Source organism: Mesoplodon bidens, assembly GCF_964165515.1.
Source record: "Mesoplodon bidens genome assembly, chromosome: 19".
Classification (NCBI taxonomy): domain Eukaryota; kingdom Metazoa; phylum Chordata; class Mammalia; order Artiodactyla; family Ziphiidae; genus Mesoplodon; species Mesoplodon bidens.
This window is the reverse complement of record NC_138179.1, coordinates 16,647,926-16,669,587: the sequence shown is the minus strand read 5'-3', so window position 1 is coordinate 16,669,587 and position 21,662 is coordinate 16,647,926. Positions and strand designations below refer to the sequence as shown.

Below are 21,662 nucleotides of genomic sequence, written 5' to 3'. Positions count from 1 at the left end.
TGTAAACCTTGTTTTGGAGCTGATTATACCATTCCCAGAGATGGGAAAGTAGTAACTAATGGTTTAAAATTACTAGCTGCCCTGTGCAGAGGTAAACTTTTGTATTGCTTGATAAAAGGCCAAAGTGGTGCAGTAAATGGTTTTAGGATGAATAAAATATTAAAGACTGCAACAAAGGAAAAATGACAGGCAATGAGAGAAATAAAAGGAGGCTGATATCATGAAGCTAAAATGTCCCAGGTAGATAAACAGCACTCAGTTCTCTCATGCATAGCTGTACATTTAAGAGAAAAAATTGGGGGTATGTTACAACATAAGATAAACAAAGAAGAATCTGGCATGTGTTTAGTACTTACATAAACCACTTATTTTACTATAACAAACTTAGAAGGCCACATCAGGGACTTCCCTGGCAGTCCAGTGGTTAAGACTCCACCTTGCAATGCAGGGGGTGCATTTCGATCCCCGGTCAGGGAACTAAGATCCAACATGCTGTGCAGCGCAGCCAAAAAAAAAGAAAGGCCACATCACAACAGCCTAATACACTGGGAGAAGTATAGTTTCTTTTCAGGAGAACAGTATTACCAGAGATAAACATCAAGAATTAATAATCTAATTATTAATTAATTAGAAAATCTGAGAATTAACAAATCATAGTCTAAAGAAGACAGAGGCATTTACTTGATTATTCAAAATTCATATAATAATTTCCCCATGCATAGAAAAAAATAGTGAACCAACTGTCGACAGGAGGAACATAGCTTGATTTGCTTTGAAACTCACAATCGCTTCCCTAAGATAGAGAATTTAAGTGGAATGAAAAGTACTGTGGAGCTGGGAAATAATTTCTTCCTCTCAGTGAAGGTAAGATAGCCCTATCAGAAGGTGAGCTGAAACTCACTCTGAAATTTCCATACCCTACCCTGCAAGCAAGGGAGAACAGCAGTGGCTATGATTTACAAGTAATTTCATGTACATTGTACAGGAACTGGTATCTTCTGAGTCAATCCTTTCCAATCTCATCAGTTTCTTCCCTATAGTGTGAACCTGGCAACCACTTTAATGAGTCTTACAGGTTGGTTGTAACAGCTTGATTTCAGAAGCATAATTTCAAAAAACATTTCATAATAACTATGCCCAACTTAATTCTATTTCCAGTGATTAAAATTGATTTGTTCTGCAGAATCAAATAGAAAACAAGAAAATATTTTTTAAAAAGTTTTTCATGCTGAGGAAATCATCTAATCCATCATTAAGAAATCTAACGTGGTCTCTTCTTACGAGGATTAAAAGAAAAAAATATATATAGAGAGAGAGAGGGAGAGAGAGAAACTAGCACAAAGCCAGGCGTGTAGCAACATAACACGTAGATCCTTTTGTCTGTTTTCTCTGGCTACTCAAAAATTTAAAGCAAAGAATGTGGGAACGTTAACCAAGTCTTTTGGTTCAAGGCACAAAATTTCTTTAAAAGTTTTTATCGGTCAAGGCCTGCCAGAGTAAGACATTAGAACAGCATACTGTCACCAGGTACTGGAAGTACTCCTGCTGTAAGCAATTGATTTGGGTTTATTTGTTCTCATTAAATCTACATACTTATCAAAATTCCCTCCATTCCCAACCAAAGGTCCTGTTCAATACAGCTGTCCCAGGCTGCAGAAGAATTTATTACTAATCTAATACAGTTACACAAAAAATGTACCCTTCCAGGGATGGCACAGATGATAGCAAGAGTTCTCCTCTAAATGGACTGATGATAGGATTTTCTCTCTAAAATATATCAGAGCTCTCAAAGATAAAAATACACAAATCTTCACCACCCAGCCTCTCTGCCTATACAGGAAACCAAGTTGTGAGAACATCTGTCACATAATGCACACATCAGACCTCACAGGTGTTCAACAGGAATCACTAATGCTTGTTCCATGTGATGTCTTCGGTTAACCTGAAGCCTTTGGTTTATTTTGTGCAGCAAACCATTCATCACTTTTATCTTTTGCCATTGCCTATAAAAACAGAATTGGAATATTTATTTATTCGCAGTCCATAAAATAAAACACATAGTCTACTTCATACCTCACTGCACTGCCCACAATCAAGAAATTAACAATTAAAAGATGTTCAGGGACTTCTATGGTGGCACAGTGGTTAAGAATCTGCCTGCTACCGCAGGGAACATGGGTTCGAGCCCTGGCCCGGGAAGATCCCACATGCCGTGGAGCAAATAAGCCCATGCACTACAACTACTGAGCCTGCCCTCTAGAGCCTACGTGCCACAACTACTGAAGCCTGCGTGCCTAGAGTCTGTGCTCTGCAACAAGAGAAGCCACTGCAATGAGAAGCCCATGCACTGCAACGAAGAGTAGCCCCCGCTCAATGCAACTAGAGAAAGCCCGTGCACAGCAACGAAGACTCAACGCAGCCAAAAAATAAATTAATTAATTAACTAAAAAAAGAAAAAGGGCTTCCCTGGTAGCGCAGTGGTTGAGAGTCCGCCTGCCGATGCAGGGGACACGGGTTCGTGCCCCGGTTCGGGAGGATCCCACATGCTGTGGAGCGGCTGGGCCCGTGAGCCATGGCCGCTGAGCCTGGCGTCCGGAGCCTGTGCTCCACAAGGGGAGAGGCCACAACAGTGAGAGGCCCACATACAGCCAAAAAAAAAAAAAAAAAAAAAAAAAAAAGAAAAAGAAATGTTCACTCAGTATAGAGTCTTGTGTTTACTTTGACAGAAGATGCTGATGGGTATCGAGCAATCGCTTGTTAGTTCTCATTTTGCAGAGTAAAGGGCAGAGCCTGCAGCCGGAAAGTGTGGCTGACGCTGCCTGGAGAGCAGGCCAAGCACACCCGGCTGTGGGCTCTTTGAAACAGAAAGTGCTGTCATTCTCAGAGTCTGGGTGGGCTCTCAAGAATCTTTAGTGCTCAGGAGACTCAGTCTAATGATGAGACCAAATGTGAAAAGCTATTTTGACGTCTTAGCAATGAGCCAGGAATGATTTCCTTTTTCCACGCCTCCTCCCACACCATTCCACTGATGTTGGTACTGTTTGGTTTGGAACCTCTTAATTAAAAAAGAAGCCTTGTTAATAACAATATGTTTTGGTTCCACCAGAGTCCTTTTATCCTATCATTCCATGAGGTTGAGGTCATAGAAAGGGGCTTGTGGGCAGGGAGGGCGGGGGAGCCCAGCTTAACAATGAATTCTCTTTTTAAAAATTTTTATTTATTTATTTACTTATTTAGGCTGCTCTGGGTCTTCATTGCTGCGCAGGGGCTTTCTCTAGTTGTGGTGAGCGGGGGCTACTCTTCGTGGCGGTGCGCAGCCTTCTCATTGCGGTAGCTTCTCTTGTTGCGGAGCATGAGCTCTAGGCGCACGGGCTTCAGTAGTTGTGGCTTCAGTAGTTGTGGCGCACGGGCTTAGTTGCTCCGCGGCATGTGGGATCTTCCCGGACCAGGGCTCAAACCCGTGTCCCCTGCACTGGCAGGTGGATTCTTAACCACTGAGCCACAAGGGAAACCCCTAAACTGTTTTTTAAATTACTGGATTGATGCTTTAGAGAACTAGTGCTGGCAACAGGAATTGACTGGAAGGTGGGAGGAGGCTTTTGCAGTATTGCAGGTGAAAATGAGAGCCTTTTCAAAAGGGAAGTAGATGGACAAAAGATTTCAGAGGTAGAACTCACAGTTCTTGGTGACAAATTGCTAATAGAATGTAGGGGTGAGGAGAAACAATATTCAAAAATGGCTCTGTTTGTAAATCTAAAACTATTCTAAAATAAAAAGCATATTAAATGTTAAAAGAAAAACTGGCTCTGAGGATTCTAGCTTAAACAACTGTGATAACAGATATATAGTGCTATTCAGGGGCAGGAGCAGAGTACAGAAGAGGAAAAAAGAACTGGCTTTGAAACCTGAAAGACCTCAGTTTGAGCCCTTGCCTGCCACTTACTGAATGTATAATATTGAGTGACTTACTCTTTTGAGCCTCAGTTTCTTCATCTGAAAAGGGAATGCTATCCACCTTGTAGATTATGGTAAGAGTTGCAGAATATACATAAGTCACTTAAGAACATGTCAATATAGGAGATGCTTAATAAATAGTAATTTTTCTTTTTCTATTATTCTAATGAAGACTGGATTTGAAGTAAGATAAATTAAGTTATAGGCATGTGGAGTTGAAATGTCCATGGTCTATCCAGGTAAAAAGTTTCTCTGGCTATAACACTAGTCTGACAAAAAAAGCATTAAGCATAAAAAGAAAAAGTTGATAAACTGGACTTAGAGAAATGTCTGTTCTTCAAAAGCCTATATTAAGAAAATAAATAGTCAAGTCATTGAATGGGGAAAGTACTTGCATTTGCAGATTATCTAACAAATGACTTGTATCCAGAACTCCAACACAACAACAAGAAAGAGAAAAACAGTCAAAAAATTTTAAAACAGGAATTTAAATGGGCCTTGAAAAATAAGCAAATATTCAAATGAGAGAAGGGACATTCTAGGAGAATAAAATAATGTGAGCAAAGACACAGAGAGTGAAAATAAATTTATATTTAGAGGTTAGAGAATGGCTAAAATGTGAAATAGATCACTGGTGTGTCTTCCAATTAGTTTGTCATGAAACTCAATGGATCAGATAAATTATTCTGTATTGATATAGTCCAATTATATTAAAGCTAAATAAAAAACACATAGGGCAGTAAAGAAACAAAAAAAAATACACAGGGCAAACCAACTGTATAAAACCATTTTTTAGGTGGTCAGGGAAATTTTAATAAGAACTGGATTTTAGGTGACATTAAGGATATACTGTTGGGAGTTCCCTGGTGGTGCAGTGGTTAAGAATCCACCTGCTAACAAAAAGAATAAAATACCTAGGAATAGATCTACCTAAGGAGACAAAAGACCTGTATGCAGAAAACTATAATACACTGATGAAAGAAATTAAAGATGATAACAAACAGATGGAGATATACCATGTTCTTGGATTGGAAGAATCAACATTGTGAAAATAGACTATGCTACTCAAAGCAAACTACAGATTCAATGCAATCCCTATCAAACTACCAATGGCATTTTGCACAGAGGTAGAACAAAAAATTTCACAATTTCTATGGAAACACAAAAGACCCTGAATAGCCAAAGCAATCTTGAGAAAGAAAAACAGAGCTGGAGGAATCAGGCTCCCTGACTTCAGACTATACTACAAAGCTACAGTAATCAAGACAGTATGGTACTCGCACAAAAACAGAAATACAGATCAATGGAACAGGACAGAAAGCCCAGAGATAAACCCATGCACATATGGTCACCTTATCTTTGATAAAGGAGGCAAGAATATACAATGGAGAAAAGACAGCCTCTTCAATTAGTGATGCTGGGAAAACTGGACAGCTACATGTAAAAGAATGAAATTAGAATACTCCCTAACACCATACACAAAAATAAACTCAAAATGGATTAAAGGCCTAAATGTAAGGCCAGACACTATAAAACTCTTAGAAGAAAACACAGGCAGGACACTCTATGACATAAATCACAGCAAGATCCTTTTTGACCCACCTCCTAGAGAAATGGAAATAAAAACAAAAATAAACAAACGGGACCTAATGAAATTTAAAAGGTTTTGCAAGGCAAAGGAAACCATAAACAAGATGAAAAGACAACCCTCAGAATGGGAGAAAATATTTGCAAACTAAGCAAGGGACAAAGTATTAATCTCCAAAATATACAAGCAACTCATGCAGCTCAATATCAAAAAAACAAACAACCCAATCCAAAAATGGGCAGAAGACCTAAATAGACATTTCTCCAAAGAAGATATACAGATTGCAACAAACACATGAAGGGATGCTCAACATCACTAATCATTAGAGAAATGCAAATCAAAACTACAATGAGGTATCACCTCACACCAGTCAGAATGGTCATCATCAAAAAAATCTACAAACAATAAATGCTGGAGAGGGTGTGGAGAAAAGGGAACCCTCTTGCACTGTTGGTGGGAATATAAATTGATACAGCCACTAGGGAGAACAGTATGGAGTTTTCTCAAAAAACTAAAAATAGAACTACTATACAACCCAGTAATCCCACTACTGGGCATATACCCTGAGAAAACCATAATTCAAAAAGAGTCATGTACCACAAAGTTCACTGTAGCTCTATTTACAATAGCCAGGACATGGAAGCAACCTAAGTGTCCATCGACAGATGAATGGATAAAGAAGATGTGGCACATATATACAATGGAATATTACTCAGCCATAAAAAGAAACGAAATTGAGTTATCTGTAGTGAGGTGGATGGACCTAGAGACTGTCATACAGAGTGAAGTAAGTCAGAAAGAGAAAAACAAATACTGTATGCTAACACATATATATGGATTCTAAAAAAAAGGGTTCTGAAGAACCTAGGGGCAGGACAGGAATAAAGATGCAGACATAGAGAATTGACTTGAGGACATGGGGAGGGGGAAGGGTAAGCTGGGACAAAGTGAGAGAGTGGCATGGCATATATACACTACCAAATGTAAAATAGATAGCTAGTGGGAAGCAGCCACATAGCACAGGAAGATCAGCTTGGTGCTTTGTGTCCACCTAGAGGGGTGGGAGGGAGACACAAGAGGGAGGAGATATGGGGATATATGTAAAGCAATTATACTCCAATAAAGATGTTAAAAAAAAAAAAAAAAAAAGAATCCACCTGCCAATGCAGGGGACACAGGTTGGATCCCTGGTCTGGGAAGATCCCACATGCCGTGGAGCAATTAAACCCGTGCACCACAACTACTGAGCCTGCACTCTAGAGCCTGTGAGCCACAACTACTGAGCCCATGTGACTAGAGCCCGTGCTCCGCAGCAAGAGAAGCCACGGCAATGAGAAGCCTAAGCAGAGCCCACGAGCCACAACTACTGAGCCCGCGCGCCTAGAGCCCATGCTCCGCAATAAGAGAAGCCACTGTGATGAGAAGCCCACGCACCACAATAAAGACCCAACGCAGATAGATAGATAGATAGATAGATAAATAAATAAATAAATAAGAGGTTGATATAAGGAGGCAATATAACGTTGTGTTAGCTGTAAAAAAAAAAAAGGATACATTGTTGATTTTTAAGTGTGATTATGTCAATATTGTATATATGAAAATTCCTTAATTTTTGCTTTTTTAAAAAATTTATTTTTATTGCAGTATAGTTCCTTTACAATGTTGTAATTTTTACTTTTTTTTTGTTTTTTTTGCTGTACGCGGGCCTCTCACTGCCGCAGCCCCTCCCATCACGGAGCACAGGCTCCGGACGCACAGGCCCAGCGGCCATGGCTCACGGGCCCAGCCGCTCCGCAGCATGTGGGATCCTCCCAGACCGGGGCACGAACCCACGTCCCCTGCATCGGCAGGCGGACTCCCAACCACTGCGCCACCAGGGAAGCCCTAATTTTTACTTTTTAAATCATCTTAAAATGTGTAAAATACTTAAGTATTTAGGGTTGAAATGACATGGTGTCTGAAATTTGCCTTAAAATTCTCCAACAAATATCCCCACTGCCAAAAAAACAAGTGGGGTGGAAAGGAATGATGAAAAATTATGGCAGAGTTGACTGGTGATAGTCACATAGGGATTCTGTCCTCTTTTGTGTATATATGGAATTTTTAATCATGAAATATTAAAAATAAAATCTGTTACAGAAAGAAACGGACAAAAGACAACACACAGGGCCTCCCTGGTGGCGCAGTGGTTGAGAGTCCGCCTGCTGATGCAGGGGATACGGGTTCGTGCCCCGGTCTGGGAGGATCCCATATGCCGCGGAGCGGCTGGGCCCGTGAGCCATGGCCGCTGGGCCTGCGCGTCCGGAGCCTGTGCTCCGCGACGGGAGAGGCCACAGCAGTGAGAGGCCTGCGTACCGCAAAAAGAAAAAAAAAAAAAAAAAGACAACACACAAATGTTGGTGAGGACGCAGAGCAGCCGGAACTCTTCTACACATACATGGCCAATAGTGTAAAGCAGTTCAATCACTTTGGACAACTGTTTGGCAGTTTCTTAGAAAGTAAAAGCAATTTCTCTCCCAAGTATTTACCCAAGAGAAATGAAACACACGTCCACAAGAAGAGTTACATGAGAATGTTCAGAGCAGTCTTCCTTATAATAGATAAAAATCTGGAAAAAACTCCAATGTCCACCATTGGAAGAATGGATAAGCAAATTGTTATAGTCATAAAATTGAATACCACTCAGCAAAGAAAAAAGAATTCTGATATGTACAATTACATTGAGGAATCTCAAAAATATTACGTTGACTGAAAGAAGCCATACCATTTATATGAGGTCCAAGGACAGACAAAATTCATATGACAGAATTCAGAACAGTAGTTGCTGCTGGGAGGAGGGGTTGGGAACTAGAAATGGGCACAACAGAACTTTCTATAACAATGAAAATACTCTATATTTTGAGTAGTGGTTATACGAGTATATGTAACTGTCAAAACTCATCAAACTGGACACTAAAATTTCTGTACACTTAAATTCCATGTATATTTTACCTCAGTAACAACAATGAAAAATGCTCATTTAGAGCTTAGTGGAGAGTGGGAACTAGAAGTTAGGAAGTTGAGAATGGATGATGGCTGAAGCTCTGCGCAGAGATGACCAGAGTAACAGGTAACTTCTACTCAGAGAAGAGAAAGAATGTATAATGAGAGAGTAAAAGACAGCCAAAGTGGGACCGTGGGCAAAATCATTTCAGGATCAGTCACAGAAAAAGATGTCTGTGGCTGAGGGGAAGCTGTCAGAGAGATAGGAAGATGGCAGGATCCCCAACATCAAGGGAGAAGAGAGCTCAAAAGAGGAGGAAGTTGGGGACTTCCCTGGTGACGCAGTGGGTAAGACTCCGCGCTCCCAATGCAGGGGGCCCAGGTTTGATTCCTGGTCAGGGAACTAGATCCCACACGCGTGCCACAACTAAGGAGCCCGCGTACTGCAACTAAGTAGCCCACAGGCCACAACGCAACTAAAGAGCCTGCGAGCCACAACTAAGGATACTGCCTGCTGCAACCAAGACCCGCACAACCAAATAAATAAGTAAGTAAGTAAATAAATAAATATTAAAAAAAAAAAGAGGAGGAAGTTGGTCAGTGACATGAAAGAGCAAGAAGAACAATCTAGCCAATTTGTCAACTAAGAGGTTGCCTGAGATTCTATTTTCCTTTATGGTAAAATTTGTAAACGCTATATTTTTTGTACATTTCCAGCTTTAATGAACAATTGAGTGTCCGTTATTATGTCAGCAGTTTGCCAAGCTCTATAAACACCACAACAATCCTATGAGGTGGATAATCTTATTTCCTCAAATTTTTGGATAAAAAACTGCAGTTTACAGACTTGAATTTCTTAAGGTCAGTCACATAGATCCTAAGCGACAGAAACAGGACAGATCGATTCATTCCTTTCAGCAGCAGCAGCAGAGTGTTCACTGAGTTCCAGCTACATACGAGGTATGTGCTAGAAGCCGGGGTACAACACTGCAGCTGCTGAAAGATCGTGTTTGATGAGGACAAAAAAACAGTCACTGGACTTGGCAAGAGGAGGTCACCGATGACGTCAATGCGAGCGTCTCACTGCGTGACAGGAGCTAACGCGGAACAGAGTGAAGTGTGAATGGGAGGTAAGAAGTAGAAACGGTGTGTAGGGAGATTTTTAAAACAAATCTGCAGAAGGGATATGGGGTAAATAAAAGATTTTTAGAAGATACTAGAGTTAGTTTGTATGCTTATGAGAACAATTTGCTAGGAAGGAAGAGAACGATGCTGTGGAATGGAGAAGAGATGACCAAGGGGCTAAGGCAGTGAGAGGGGGTGGCGTCAGGGCACTTCCGATCACCGAGCAGAGAACAGTGATGTATTTAGCGGCAGTGGTTCTCCAAGGCAGCCCGAGGTGGAGGGAAGGCACACATACTGCACCCAGATAAGAGTCACATAGGTGGCAATGAAGTTGACACAAGCCTCTGGCTCAAAAGTCACCTCAAAAGGACACGGTTCTGGAAGTAAGAACTGGCCCCTGATGCTTGGGTCCTTCTTCATACACACTTAACAGCACCCCCTTGAGCTGAAGGTGAGATAAATTTAGAAATGAGACTCACGTCATCCAATAATTTGCTTCCCTCTGGATCCATCTTAGAGAGTTCTCGAAATGCTTCATCCCCCACAAAGCAAATTTCATGTCCATCCTACATCAAAAGAGAGAAAAGAAATTTGGCAAAAAGACACCTCAGAAGAAAGCCCTGGCGCAGCCTGTCCTGTTCCTGGGTAATACTTACAGGGTCAGCCAAAATGATAACTTGCACTGTTGCTTTCCCTGGAGTGTCCAGACTCACCAGGGGAGTCAGAATCTTCTGGTTCTCCCTTTTCATCAAATCTTCTAAGTCTGACAACTTAAGGAAAGCAAAAAAGCAAAGTGAGCAAGGGGTCCCACACCACTCTTGGGCTGTGGTCCTCGAAAGCCCCAGAGGCATCTCAGATCAACCAGAAAACTCTGGCGCCACTTGTTTGATTTTATATCTCAGCTGCTCTTGAGACAACTGTTGAACTTGATACCAAAGCCACAATCAACATGAACCTAGAGAAGGGAGGGTCAAGTTTCCTAGCTGTTTGAACTAGCTAGTCACAGAGTTTAAACAAAAGACCTGGTACCAAACATTACCTCTTTCTGGGGGCAAGAAAAGGCAATTCGTCCAAAAGCTGTTGCATGATCAACTGCCCCTTGGATGCCCTGTAGCTCCAGCTTACACTGAAAAGACATGAGAAAGCGGGTTTATTTTTCGGAACAGGTTACGTGGTAAAAGAAAAAAATTCAAACAGGGCTAAAGGAATAAAGTAAATTCTAAGTCTCCCTCTTACTCTCATCCCAGAGCCAACCAGTCAGCAGGCATCCACAGGCATATATCCTTTTTTCTTTTTTACACAAATGGTAGCATAATTTATGCACTATTCTGTCCCTTGTTTTTCCCCAGTTAATGTTACCATCTCAGCACATAGAGACTCGCCTCGTTCTTTTTGATGGCTGCTTACTAATCCATTCTATGGAGGAACCATAAATGGTTGAACTATTGCTTGAATCCACAGGGCATTCAGGTTATTTCTTACATTTTGCTATTACAAACAATGCCACAGCAGATAACCTTGTACATACTTCTTTGTGCACGTGTAGGATAAGTACGTTTGTAAAATAAATTCCTAGGAGTAGACCTTCTGGCTCAAAGCAAAAGGACTAAATCATGCTCAAAAGCTAAGTTATTAAGAGAAAAAAAAATTATCATTACAGCATGAAATCTTGCCTCTTCTGACTCAGCAAATCCACTCCTGAAAGGACATATTCCCCAAATATAAACAAAGGTAATATCTGGGTGGTGAGCTTACCGGCACTTTTAATTTTCTTCTTTCTGTTCTAAATATTGAATTACTATGAAGAAACTATGAGAATAACCTTCATGTTAACCTCATTTATAAGCCAAACTCATAGTAACAGATTATTTCTCTCCAAGATTGCTCACCTGGTTGTCAGCATAGCCCAGCAAAGCCCTCTGCTTCTTTTCATCTTTTTCATAAATTTTCATTCCCAGTAGATTAGACCAGTAGTTCAAGGACTTCTGAAGATCAGACACTGCTAGAGTCACTTTTAATACAGGACCTGTAGGGTAACGAAACAGCAGGAATGAACAGGGCAGTGCAAAGGAATGGAACAGAAGGACCCAAACAGGCTCAAGTATATATAAGAATTTAGTTTATAAGAAAGGGATTTTAAGTCAGTGTGAAAGGGCAGATTATTCAATGAAGATAAATGGCATTAAGATAACTGTCTTCCACGGAGCAACTAAGCCCGTGCACCACAACTACTGAGCCTACGTGCCACAACTACTGAAGCCTGCATGCCTAAAGCCCGTGCCCCGCAACAAGAGAAGCCACCGCAATGAGAAGCCCGCGCACCGCAATGAAGAGTAGCCCCCGCTCGCCGCAACTAGAGAGAGCCCGCACACAGCAACAAAGACCCAACGCAGACAAAAATAATAAAAAAAAAGATAACTGGCTTCTTATTTGGTGGGAAGAAGCTACACCTTTAAACTAAATGGCAAAATATAATCCTGATGAGTTAAAGGATTAAGTTTAAAGACTGAAACCATGAAAATACTAGAAATGGGTGATTATTTATTTAAACAATTTTGGGGTGGAGAAAGACTTTTTTTTTAATAAATAAGATTTTTTAAATATTTATTTTATTTATCATTAATTTATTTTGGCTGCGTTGGGTGTTCGTTGCTGCGTGCAGGCTTTCTCTAGCTGTGGTGAGCGGGGGCTACTCTTTGTTGTGGTGCACGGGCTTCTCACTGTGGTTGTTTCTCCTGTTGTGGAGCACGGGGCCCCAAGTGTGAGGGCTTCAGTAGTTGTGGCGCACAGGCTCAGTAGCTGTGGCTCGCGGGCTCTAGAGTGCAGGCTCAGTAGTTGTGGCGCACGGGCTTAGTTGCTCCGCGGCATGTGGGATCTTCCCGGACCAGGACTCGAACCCGTGTCCCCTGCATTGGCAGGTGGATTCTTAACCACTGTGCCACCAGGGAAGCCCAGAAAGATCGTTTTTAATCTGACACTAAAGATAGAAAAACCATGAAGAAAAAAATGTGCTAGGTTAATTACACGAAATGGAAAACCCCTAGAAAACAATCAAAAAAAGAATTACTATCAAAATTAAAGAATAAACTACAAAGTAGGAAACATTTTTTTAACAACAGATATGACAAAAAGTCCTTAATATTTAAATCACCTATAAACATCATCGGAAAAAGATGCATGTCCTAGAAAAATAAGCAAAAGGAACGAAGCGGTAATCCACAAAAGGAGGAACTGGAACAGTCAATGAACAAATGAAAGCATGTTTGACCTCACAAAGAAATTAGAATTCAAATAAGGGGCTTCCCTGGTGGCGCAGTGGTTGAGAATCTGCCTGCCAATGCAGGGAACACGGGTTCGAGCTCTGGTCTGGGAAGACCCCACATGCCACGGAGCAACTAGGCCCGTGAGCCACAACTACTGAGCCTGAGCGTGTGGGGCCTGTGCTCTGCAATAAGAGAGGCCACGACAGTAAGAGGCCCGCGCACCGCGATGAAGAGTGGCCCCCACTCGCTGCAACTAGAGAAAGCCCTCACACAGAAACGAAGACCCAACACAGCCATAAATAAATAAATAAATAGAATTCAAATAAAACATTTTGTTATCATTAGCAAAATAAATAAATAAATAGAATTCAAATAAAACATTTTGTTATCTAATTAACGAATAATTTTAAAAGTTCACAGTGTTAACTGTTATAGTACAGGGGGAAAACCCACAATCATGTAATAATGGCAGAGTGTAAATTAGTACGTTTCTGAGCAACAATTTGACAAAATGTATCTAAAAACCATCCACTGCTTTTGAAAGAGGAATCCCATTTTCAGCAATTAAAGAAGTGACTGTGGATGTATGAAGGCCTTTCGTCACAAAGACATTCATCACAGTGTTGCTCATAACAATGAAACACCAGAGACAACATGAATATCTAACAACAGACAACTGTTTCTCTTCCTACAATGTCACACAATGGAATCCCACATATATTTAATTATATATTGTTAAAGGTTGGAAAGATATACTCTAAAATGTTAACAGGGACTACCCTGATGGTGCAGTGAATAAGACTCCATGCTCCCAATGCAGGGGGCCCGGGTTCGATCCCTGGTCAGGGAACTAGATCCCACATGCATGCTGCAACTAAGACCCAGTGTAACCAAATAAATAAAATAAGTAAAATGTTAACAGTGGTTATCTGTTTTCTTTTTCCTTATTTTTGCATATCTGTGTGCCTAGGGGAAAAAAATATATTTTTTTGTAAAAAGAATAAGTTATATTAAAACACTTATCATTATTGGAAACTTTTATATTGTAAAGTGACTTTTTTAAAATTTACATATTAATTCATTTAAAAATAATAAGAATATTACAACTTTTTTTGTGAAAAATAACTGTTTTCCAAAACAAGCAATGACAAGAACAGCATCGTTTTACATTTTTGTGAATCTCTTTTAAGGTCTGGATTAGTGGAAGATAGCTGGATTCTTACATCTGCTTCTGTATCCAGTCTGTTGCAAATATTGTTTAGTTGAAGCATATGAAGAAACTCCAGCTTCGGAGACATAAGTTGTTTGAAGAGTATCTTAAAAGTCTTTTTGGATAGTCTTTTTAGACATTATACTAAAATTTTTCTTTAAGGAGTTTGTAAAGTGACTTTTTGAAGAGCTGTTCCAAGTCTGTATCTGACTAGGATAAATTCAATGCATTTTTCTTCAGTTTTCACTGCGTTAGTCCCGTTTGCTAGACAAGCAATATCATGGCTAAAGCAAGGTGTTTCTCACAGGTGCCTCTACCTGGCAGACTGTTTTAGTTTTCCCTATTCACTGAGAAATCAACAAATTCCAGCTGATTCAGACCCTGAAGGGAGGTAGGGGCAGGAACAGTCATAGTGGGTGAAACTACACAGGAGTGATTCATTCAAAGAAGTATGGACACCAGCTAGACTGACAGATTTGACTATATCACCAACCAGAAATTAATGCCCCAAAGGTATTATCATTCCAAAGAACAAAAACATCTTATGATGAATCTAGAGACTGTCATACAGAGTGAAGTAAGTCAGAAAGAGAAAAACAAATATCGTTTATTAACGCATATATGTGGAACCTAGAAAAATGGTACCGGTTTGCAGGGCAGAAATTGAGACACAGATGTAGAGAACAAACGTATGGACTCCAAGGGGGTAAAGTGGCGGGAGGTGGTGGTGGTGTCATGAATTGGGAGATTGGGATTGACATATATACACTAATATGTATAAAATGGATAACTAAAAAGAACCTGCTGTATAAAAAATAAAATAAAATTCAAAAAAAAGAATAGTGACCAGGGCTTCCCTGGTGGTGCAGTGGTTGATAGTCCGCCTGCCGATGCAGGGGACGTGGGTTCGTGCCCCGGTCCGGGAAGATCCCAGATGCCGCGGAGCAGCTGGGCCCGTGAGCCATGGCCGCTGAGCCTGCGCGTCCGGAGCCTGTGCTCCACAGCGGGAGAGGCCACAACAGTGAGAGGCCCGCGTACAACCAAAAAAAAAAAAACAAAAAAACAAAAAAGATTCTGTGGAAAACTTTTCAAGTTACTTGGAGGTAATCAAGATGATGTCATTAGAAAATATTTGAATTTTAATGTCAATACCCTAAATTGATATCTTTGGAATATAAAAACCAAATCTAGAAAGCAAAGAAAAAAAATCTTATGATTGTGAGGCCCTCCATTATTGTATGTACTGAAACATCATTAAGACTAGGGAAAAAATGTATAATGGAATGAGTGGCAGGAGTTAAGTTTCAAAGTTAGTATATAAAACACCTATCACCTATCAATAAAAATACTCGTAGAAATCCCTTACATTACCAGTGAAGTTCAGAAATACCATCTCTCAGTAAGTCCCACAGTACCAGCCTAACCTCCCACACTGGAACATCGCTCTTTCTTTTGCTGAGCTCCAGATGAAAAGCAAGTAGCAGTAGGGACTTCCCTACTGCCTTCCAATGCAGGGGATGAGTGTTCGACCCCTGGTCAAGGAACTAAGATCTCACTTGCTGCGGGGCAACTACAGAGCCCGTCGCGCCCTACAGCCCACGTGCCACAACTAGAGAGAAGCCTGCATGCCGCAACTAAGACCCAATGCAGCCAAATAAATAATAAATAAATAAACATTAAAAAAAAAAGAAAAGCAAGTAGCAGTAAACACAACAGTCAGGCTCAGTATGAGGGGCCTTGGGGACTTGAGGCAGACCAGCAGGGAAAGAGAATGTCTTCACCTCAGGTCCACTTAGGGGCCTGTGTTCACTGACTGAATGGCAGGCAGAAGTGCCCTTGCTATTCACCAGTATTTTTTTTCCCCTTTTCTTGCTTTTGTTTTTCTCTTGGCAGAGCAGGTAGCAGAATTTGCAGGAATTAAGTACATGTGTGACGAGGATGCCTTGTACGTGAAACGTCATGCAGTTTCTCTCCCACTCGCTGTGGCGGTCAGGGCAGTGGGCTCCTCACTTCATTCACCCACAATGACCAAGAGCCGGCACTGTAGTCTGGGAAACTGACCTTAGCTGGAGGATACGACTAACTGGTCTAAGGATAATCCTCTTTCTCTTGCCTGCCAGCGATTGGTTCAGGAGCAGGCATGGGAATCAATTCTGACCAGGAAGTTGCTGGAAGATTCTAGGAAAGTTTCGCTGTGCTCTTAAAAAAGAGCCACAGGAAGTCAGTTTCTCTTCCTCCTACCAGATGAGAATGTGGAGGCAGGTAGCCCCAACGGCTACTGGCAGCCACATTACAACCCTGAGGGGGAGAAGCAGATCCTTGAGGACAAGAGGATGCAGAGAGATAAGATTTGGGTTCTTGATGCCATTGCTGAGCTGCTGAAACAACTAACCCTGAAGGCTTTCCCACCCAGAGAATGCCTGCTCTGTGAACTAAAACATTTTCTTACGGTTCAAGCTACAGTTGGGTACCTAATATCTGCAGCTGAAAGTATCCTAAACAGATACATTACCAGTAGAATAGATAGAACCAGTCCAGAACTCCTACAGTGATGCACTCAAATTCTGATATGAGAATATAATTTCTTAGAGGACAAATAACAACACTGGCTTGGGAAAGATGTGTCAAGTCAATATAGAAAGACTCCACAGGAGATAGAAATCAAGCCACCTCTCTCCTTCCATCAGAAGCCTTTAGACAGAGGGCTCTTGTCAGTGTGGGGATAATTACCTGACTGAGGTGGACTGCGGTTCTGCAAATAGAACTTATATCCTCCTGGGGCTTTGGTTTCAAAAACACCTTCTGCCACTTCACTGAGTGGCCACTCCAGCTTCCTGGCGTTGCTGACAGCCTGGCTAGAGGCGAGCGTGATACCCTATGGCAGACAACAGTATCACCCAAGTGCGTAATCACAACAGATCTTTTATAGAAGATAATGAAGCAAAACCCCACTGCCTTTACATCAAATCACCTAAGATTTAATTGGCATTCAAATTTTTCTGCTAGTAATTTTGAAGTAGGTTTTGGAAATTTTTCTCCCACAAAGATTCCAAACTTTGTGAATTGTAGGACAGAAACACAAATGCCAGAGAAAGTTGATTCATTTAATACCAAAGATAATCTCTCCTCACTTTCAAGATCTGGTCAGAGAAATCTTGATCTTACCCTTGGCTCGCCAGCTACTTATTTAAAATGTTCTCTTTTTAATTTTGCTTTTTAAACCAAAAAACATAAACCAACTATCGAGGCATTCTTTATTTAAATTAATCAAAATGCCTAAGAATGCGCACTACGCCTTCCGACGTGCCTGGCCTCGTTTCTAGCCTGGACTGCAGATCAGCCTCTCTCTGCCTCCAGTCCTGTCAATCCATCATCCACTCTGCAGCCGGAGTAAACTTTCTGAAACCCACCCTACAGTCTATTCTCAAGATGGCAACCCCATGCTGTTGTTCCTCTGCTTAAAACCCTTGATGGCTCTTCATTTCATTCAGGGATGGCTTACGATGGCCTGAAAGGGCCAAGACAATCCGACCCATGTCATTTCTGAGCCCCTCCCCTCCCCCTCTCCCCTGGCTCTATTCCAGCCATGCTGGCCTCCTCACGTTTTCTAAAACGTGCCAGGCGTTGTCTGAGGGCTTTTGCACTGGCTGTTTCCTAGCTGAAATGCTCTTCCCCGAGATATCCACACGGCTAACTCCCTTATCTCCTTCGAGACTTTGCTCAGATGTCACCTCCTCATGGAAACCTGCTCTCAACGCCTCACTTAAAATTAAAACTGGTCATTTGTCCCATACTCCCAACCCCACTTACCCTGCTCTGTTCTTCCCCCATTACAATAAACACCTTTAAAATATTCAATAACATATATTACATTACATTATATTATATTATTTATTTATTTATTCATTCGTTCATTGAAATTTATTATTTGTTGTCTGTCGGGCCCTGGGCCCCCTCCCCTACCAGGCACAGATTTCTGTCTGTTTTGTTCACCGCTTATCCGAAGTTCATGGAACAGTGCCTGGCACATAGCAGGTACTCAATAATAAATAATTTAATACATAGGTCATTTCGCATATTTGTTAACATATACGTAAACTAAACTCCTAGAAGTGAAACTGCAAGGTCAAAGGGTAAAGGCACTAATTATTTTGACACTGCCCAACTTGAGGCTGCACCACTTCACACTCTTATTAGTAATGCATGAGTGTGGCAGTTTTCCCACACCCTTCCTCACAGTGTGTTATCACACCTTTTGATTTTTGCCAGTCTGATAGGTGACGAATGGCAGCTCGGAAGTTGAACATCTTTTTCACTGTTTAAGAGACTTCCTCTTCTTTTCACTATACAGGGGTTCTTTATACATATGGGAGTTCTATTTAACCTGTTTTTCTTTGTGTCCCATGAACTGAGGAGCAGCACAGAAGGCACCTTTCATCAGGGCTCTCTTACTACCAAAGTCTCCTGGGAAGACCCACAGGGGAGCCACCAAGCTGTTCTCCACCTACATGGCTTCTAGTACCCGCAGGCCCACTGATCAACATTTGACCTCAGCCGATTAAATGTTTATGGCACCAAGATGGTTTTGCTGTTTTTTTTTCTCCCTGATTTAAATTTGGAGAGTAAAGAAAAGAAAGATAAGGAGAAACAGAGAGACCCTCATAGACACTCAATCACCAAATCCTATGAACTCTACCTCTGACATCTCTCAAGTCCATCCTCTCTCTCCCTCCCCCACTACTGCCGCGTTTGTTAGTTACGGAGCTGCAGGTCGCTGTGGATCCTCTGTGCTGGTGGCCTCACTTCCAGTCCTGCTCCCTGCCAACCCAACCTCCCTGCTCTAGCCAGGGATTCTTGTACGTGGCAAATACTGTGTCATTCCCCTGCTTAAAAGCGGCTCCACTCTGCTTTCACAATAAAGTCTGAATGTCCTGATACGATGTGGCCCCTGCTCACTCCTCCAGCCTCAACTCTACCCGCTCCCTTCTTCACACACTAAGCTCCAGCCAGAGTGAGTCACTCACAGTTCTCTGAGCGCCATGCTCCCTCTCACCTCCAGGCCTGTGCACATGCTGAGGACAGCCATCTCACCCTCCCACCCTGCCCCCTCACCTTGCTCAGACGTCACTTCTGGGAAGCCTCCCCTGAACTCTCATCTGTCTGAGCATAGGCTGGAAATTCCTCCTGTGTGTTCCCACATTCCCCTGTTCTTATCCCTATCTTAGCAGTTATCACACGGTATTCTTGTTGTCTCTTTACCTGTTTCCCCCATCAGACAGGAAACTGCTTAGGCCAGGGAACATGCTCTAAATGGTATCCCCAGGACCTAACAAGGTACATGGCATACAGCAAGTCACAATAAATATCTGTTAAATGAATAAATTAGTGAGAGGCATGGAGAGTGAGAAAGAGAAATTTCTTAATATGTTATATCTGAGCAGTCCTTTCCATTTACAAAACACTTTTATATATATCTGGTCCTACAAACTTCCATCTAGGTACCATTATTTTAACATGAGTTAACAGGAATAGCAAGATCAAATGAGCAAAATAACATCTAGCATGAGGTAGAGTTGCTCAGTAGATTCTGGGTGAGAATCAGTTACTCCTCTCTTGCTATGTATTTGGGCCCCGTGACATTCCCTCTCGCACACAGTAACCGCTCAGCAAATGACAGATACTATTACTATAACAGGTGCACAATAACTTGAATTCTTGAATGCATTAATGAATGCAGTGCATGCAATGACACCTTCTTTCTATCCTTAAAACCTTCTCAGATTTTTCTCTGACTAGGATTGACTGCAATCGCTCACCCCAATCACAACTGTCCACTAGAGAGAAAATATTTCTCTGGATGGTGATGAGGACCTGACGAACCACTGACTCTGGCCCTTCCACCTCCCGAGATTCAGTCATTCCCCCAGGGGGTCTCCTTCAAACCTGTCTCTAAGTCTTGAGCTTGATTCCTAAATGGTGGGAGAACACATTTCATCCTGAGCCAGCTTGGAGACAGGGGCCCAAGCAGGTTTCTTGGTTTTGTTCTTTTTTAAATAGAAAATATCAAAAAACTAATCACTAAACTGCACCCCAAAGCCATCAATCAGTAGTCATCGTTATCTACAGCCGTATCAGTGGCCTCTCTAAAAGGTACAGCCAAAAATCTGCTAGAACAAAATGATATTTACCATGAAGTCATTGCCAAGCTTGTAGTTGCCAATGCCGTAATTGTAAGTCAGTTCTGCAACAAAATGATCATCCTCAGGTCCAAATCCCACCATTGTTTTACTCCATTTTCCATCATAAGGCCTAGAAAAATGAAAAAAAAAAATGAACCCAGTGACCACAGACAAAATCTGCTTCAGGCTGCCCCCAAAGAGCTATTGGGACAAAGAGGTGGGCAGTCCCTTCTGGTCCTCCAAGTACCCATAAGGATGAGATGACCTCAGACGGTGCTAAGAGCAGCTGTGCACAGCGCTCATGGGCCCCATCACCAAAGGCTCAAAAGACCATTTGTCTGGCACTTACTTGAGGGAAAGATTCATTTACCTTTTCTTTAAAGTAGGGACCTGAATCCTATAGGGACAGTTGTCCCACCTGACCTTAACTCATTTTTTCCCTACTCGTCAAGCATGCAATTCCCCTGAGGCCTTGGAATTTCTCAGCTTGCCATGGTTACTAAGCTTAAGAGATATTCCATAAGACATTGCTTCATCCACAGCATATACTTATTTGTGACCCTGAAGCTGCCTCCCTAATTTATTGCCTCCTTAATTTATTCTGCTTTCTACTCGCTTTGAGAAACTGCCTTCTGTTCTTCATGGGTATTCAGAGACTAAAGAAGATTTTAAGAAACAAGGGGTCATACCCATTACAGGCAGCTCTGCAGCCTTCCTCAAATTCCTCATGCCGAAGAATCTGGTAAGGGAATGAGAATAAATGCCAAAGTTGTCCTAGTAGTACACACAGCATATTTACCACAAACTAAAATGTCAAAACACAGACATTATTATTTGTAAGCTTTCCGTGTAAAACAAACAAAAGATAATGAGCTGGCTGGAAGTAGTAGAGGTAAGAAAGATCGGCTTGATACCAAGGGTCAGGCAACCAACCAAAGTTGTAAAATCTATTATATTTAGATCGGGAAGCAGTACTGTGTAGTGAAAAAAGTGTGGCCTTCACTTAGTAGCTGTGTAACTCTGAGAACGACATATTAGGATCTGAGTCTCCTAATATGTTATGAAAATAGATAATTTATTAAAGCATTTGACACAACCTACTACACAGTAGGCTCTCAGTGTGTCACACCCTTTTCTCCCCTCCCTCGGCCATGTGGAGCTCAGCCTCCCGCGACTCCCTCGCGCGCCAACCCCTCTCCGCCCCGTCTCCACCTTCATTCCCAGGACATCACGATAGAAACACGTCGTCTGGAAGCGGTTTCCCACTTTGAACACGAAGTGCAGAGCCCGACGAGTCGCCATGACCAACCGTCACTCGTACAGCGCCGCACCGCCCACAGAGGACGCCGGCGCGGTAGTGA

At 41.8% G+C, this 21,662-nt stretch overlaps 1 protein-coding gene across 1 annotated transcript; it reads right to left on the bottom strand.

The window, feature by feature from the left end:
• Window positions 1-659: 659 nt before the first annotated feature.
• Window positions 660-21,649, bottom strand: GLOD4 (glyoxalase domain containing 4). The gene is made up of 9 exons (XM_081220338.1): window positions 21,514-21,649; window positions 20,991-21,040; window positions 20,311-20,431; window positions 16,853-16,997; window positions 11,539-11,675; window positions 10,689-10,775; window positions 10,306-10,419; window positions 10,129-10,215; window positions 660-2,003 (listed from the first exon to the last, which is right to left on the bottom strand). Exons 1-9 carry the CDS (start codon window positions 21,601-21,603, stop codon window positions 1,938-1,940), a joined length of 897 nt encoding a protein of 298 aa, XP_081076464.1. The 5' UTR covers window positions 21,604-21,649; the 3' UTR covers window positions 660-1,937.
• Between the last annotated feature and the right edge of the window lie 13 nt (window positions 21,650-21,662).

Coding starts and splice junctions, on each gene's coding strand:
- GLOD4 (XM_081220338.1), bottom strand. CDS start 21,603: ATGGCGACTCGTCGGGCTCTGCACTTCGTGTTCAAAGTGGGAAACCGC. Junction 21,041..21,513: donor GTGATGTCCTGGGAATGAAG/GTGGAGACGGGG, acceptor TTCCCTTACCAG/ATTCTTCGGCATGAGGAATT. Junction 10,216..10,305: donor TTATCATTTTGGCTGACCCT/GTAAGTATTACC, acceptor CTTTTGATGTAG/GATGGACATGAAATTTGCTT.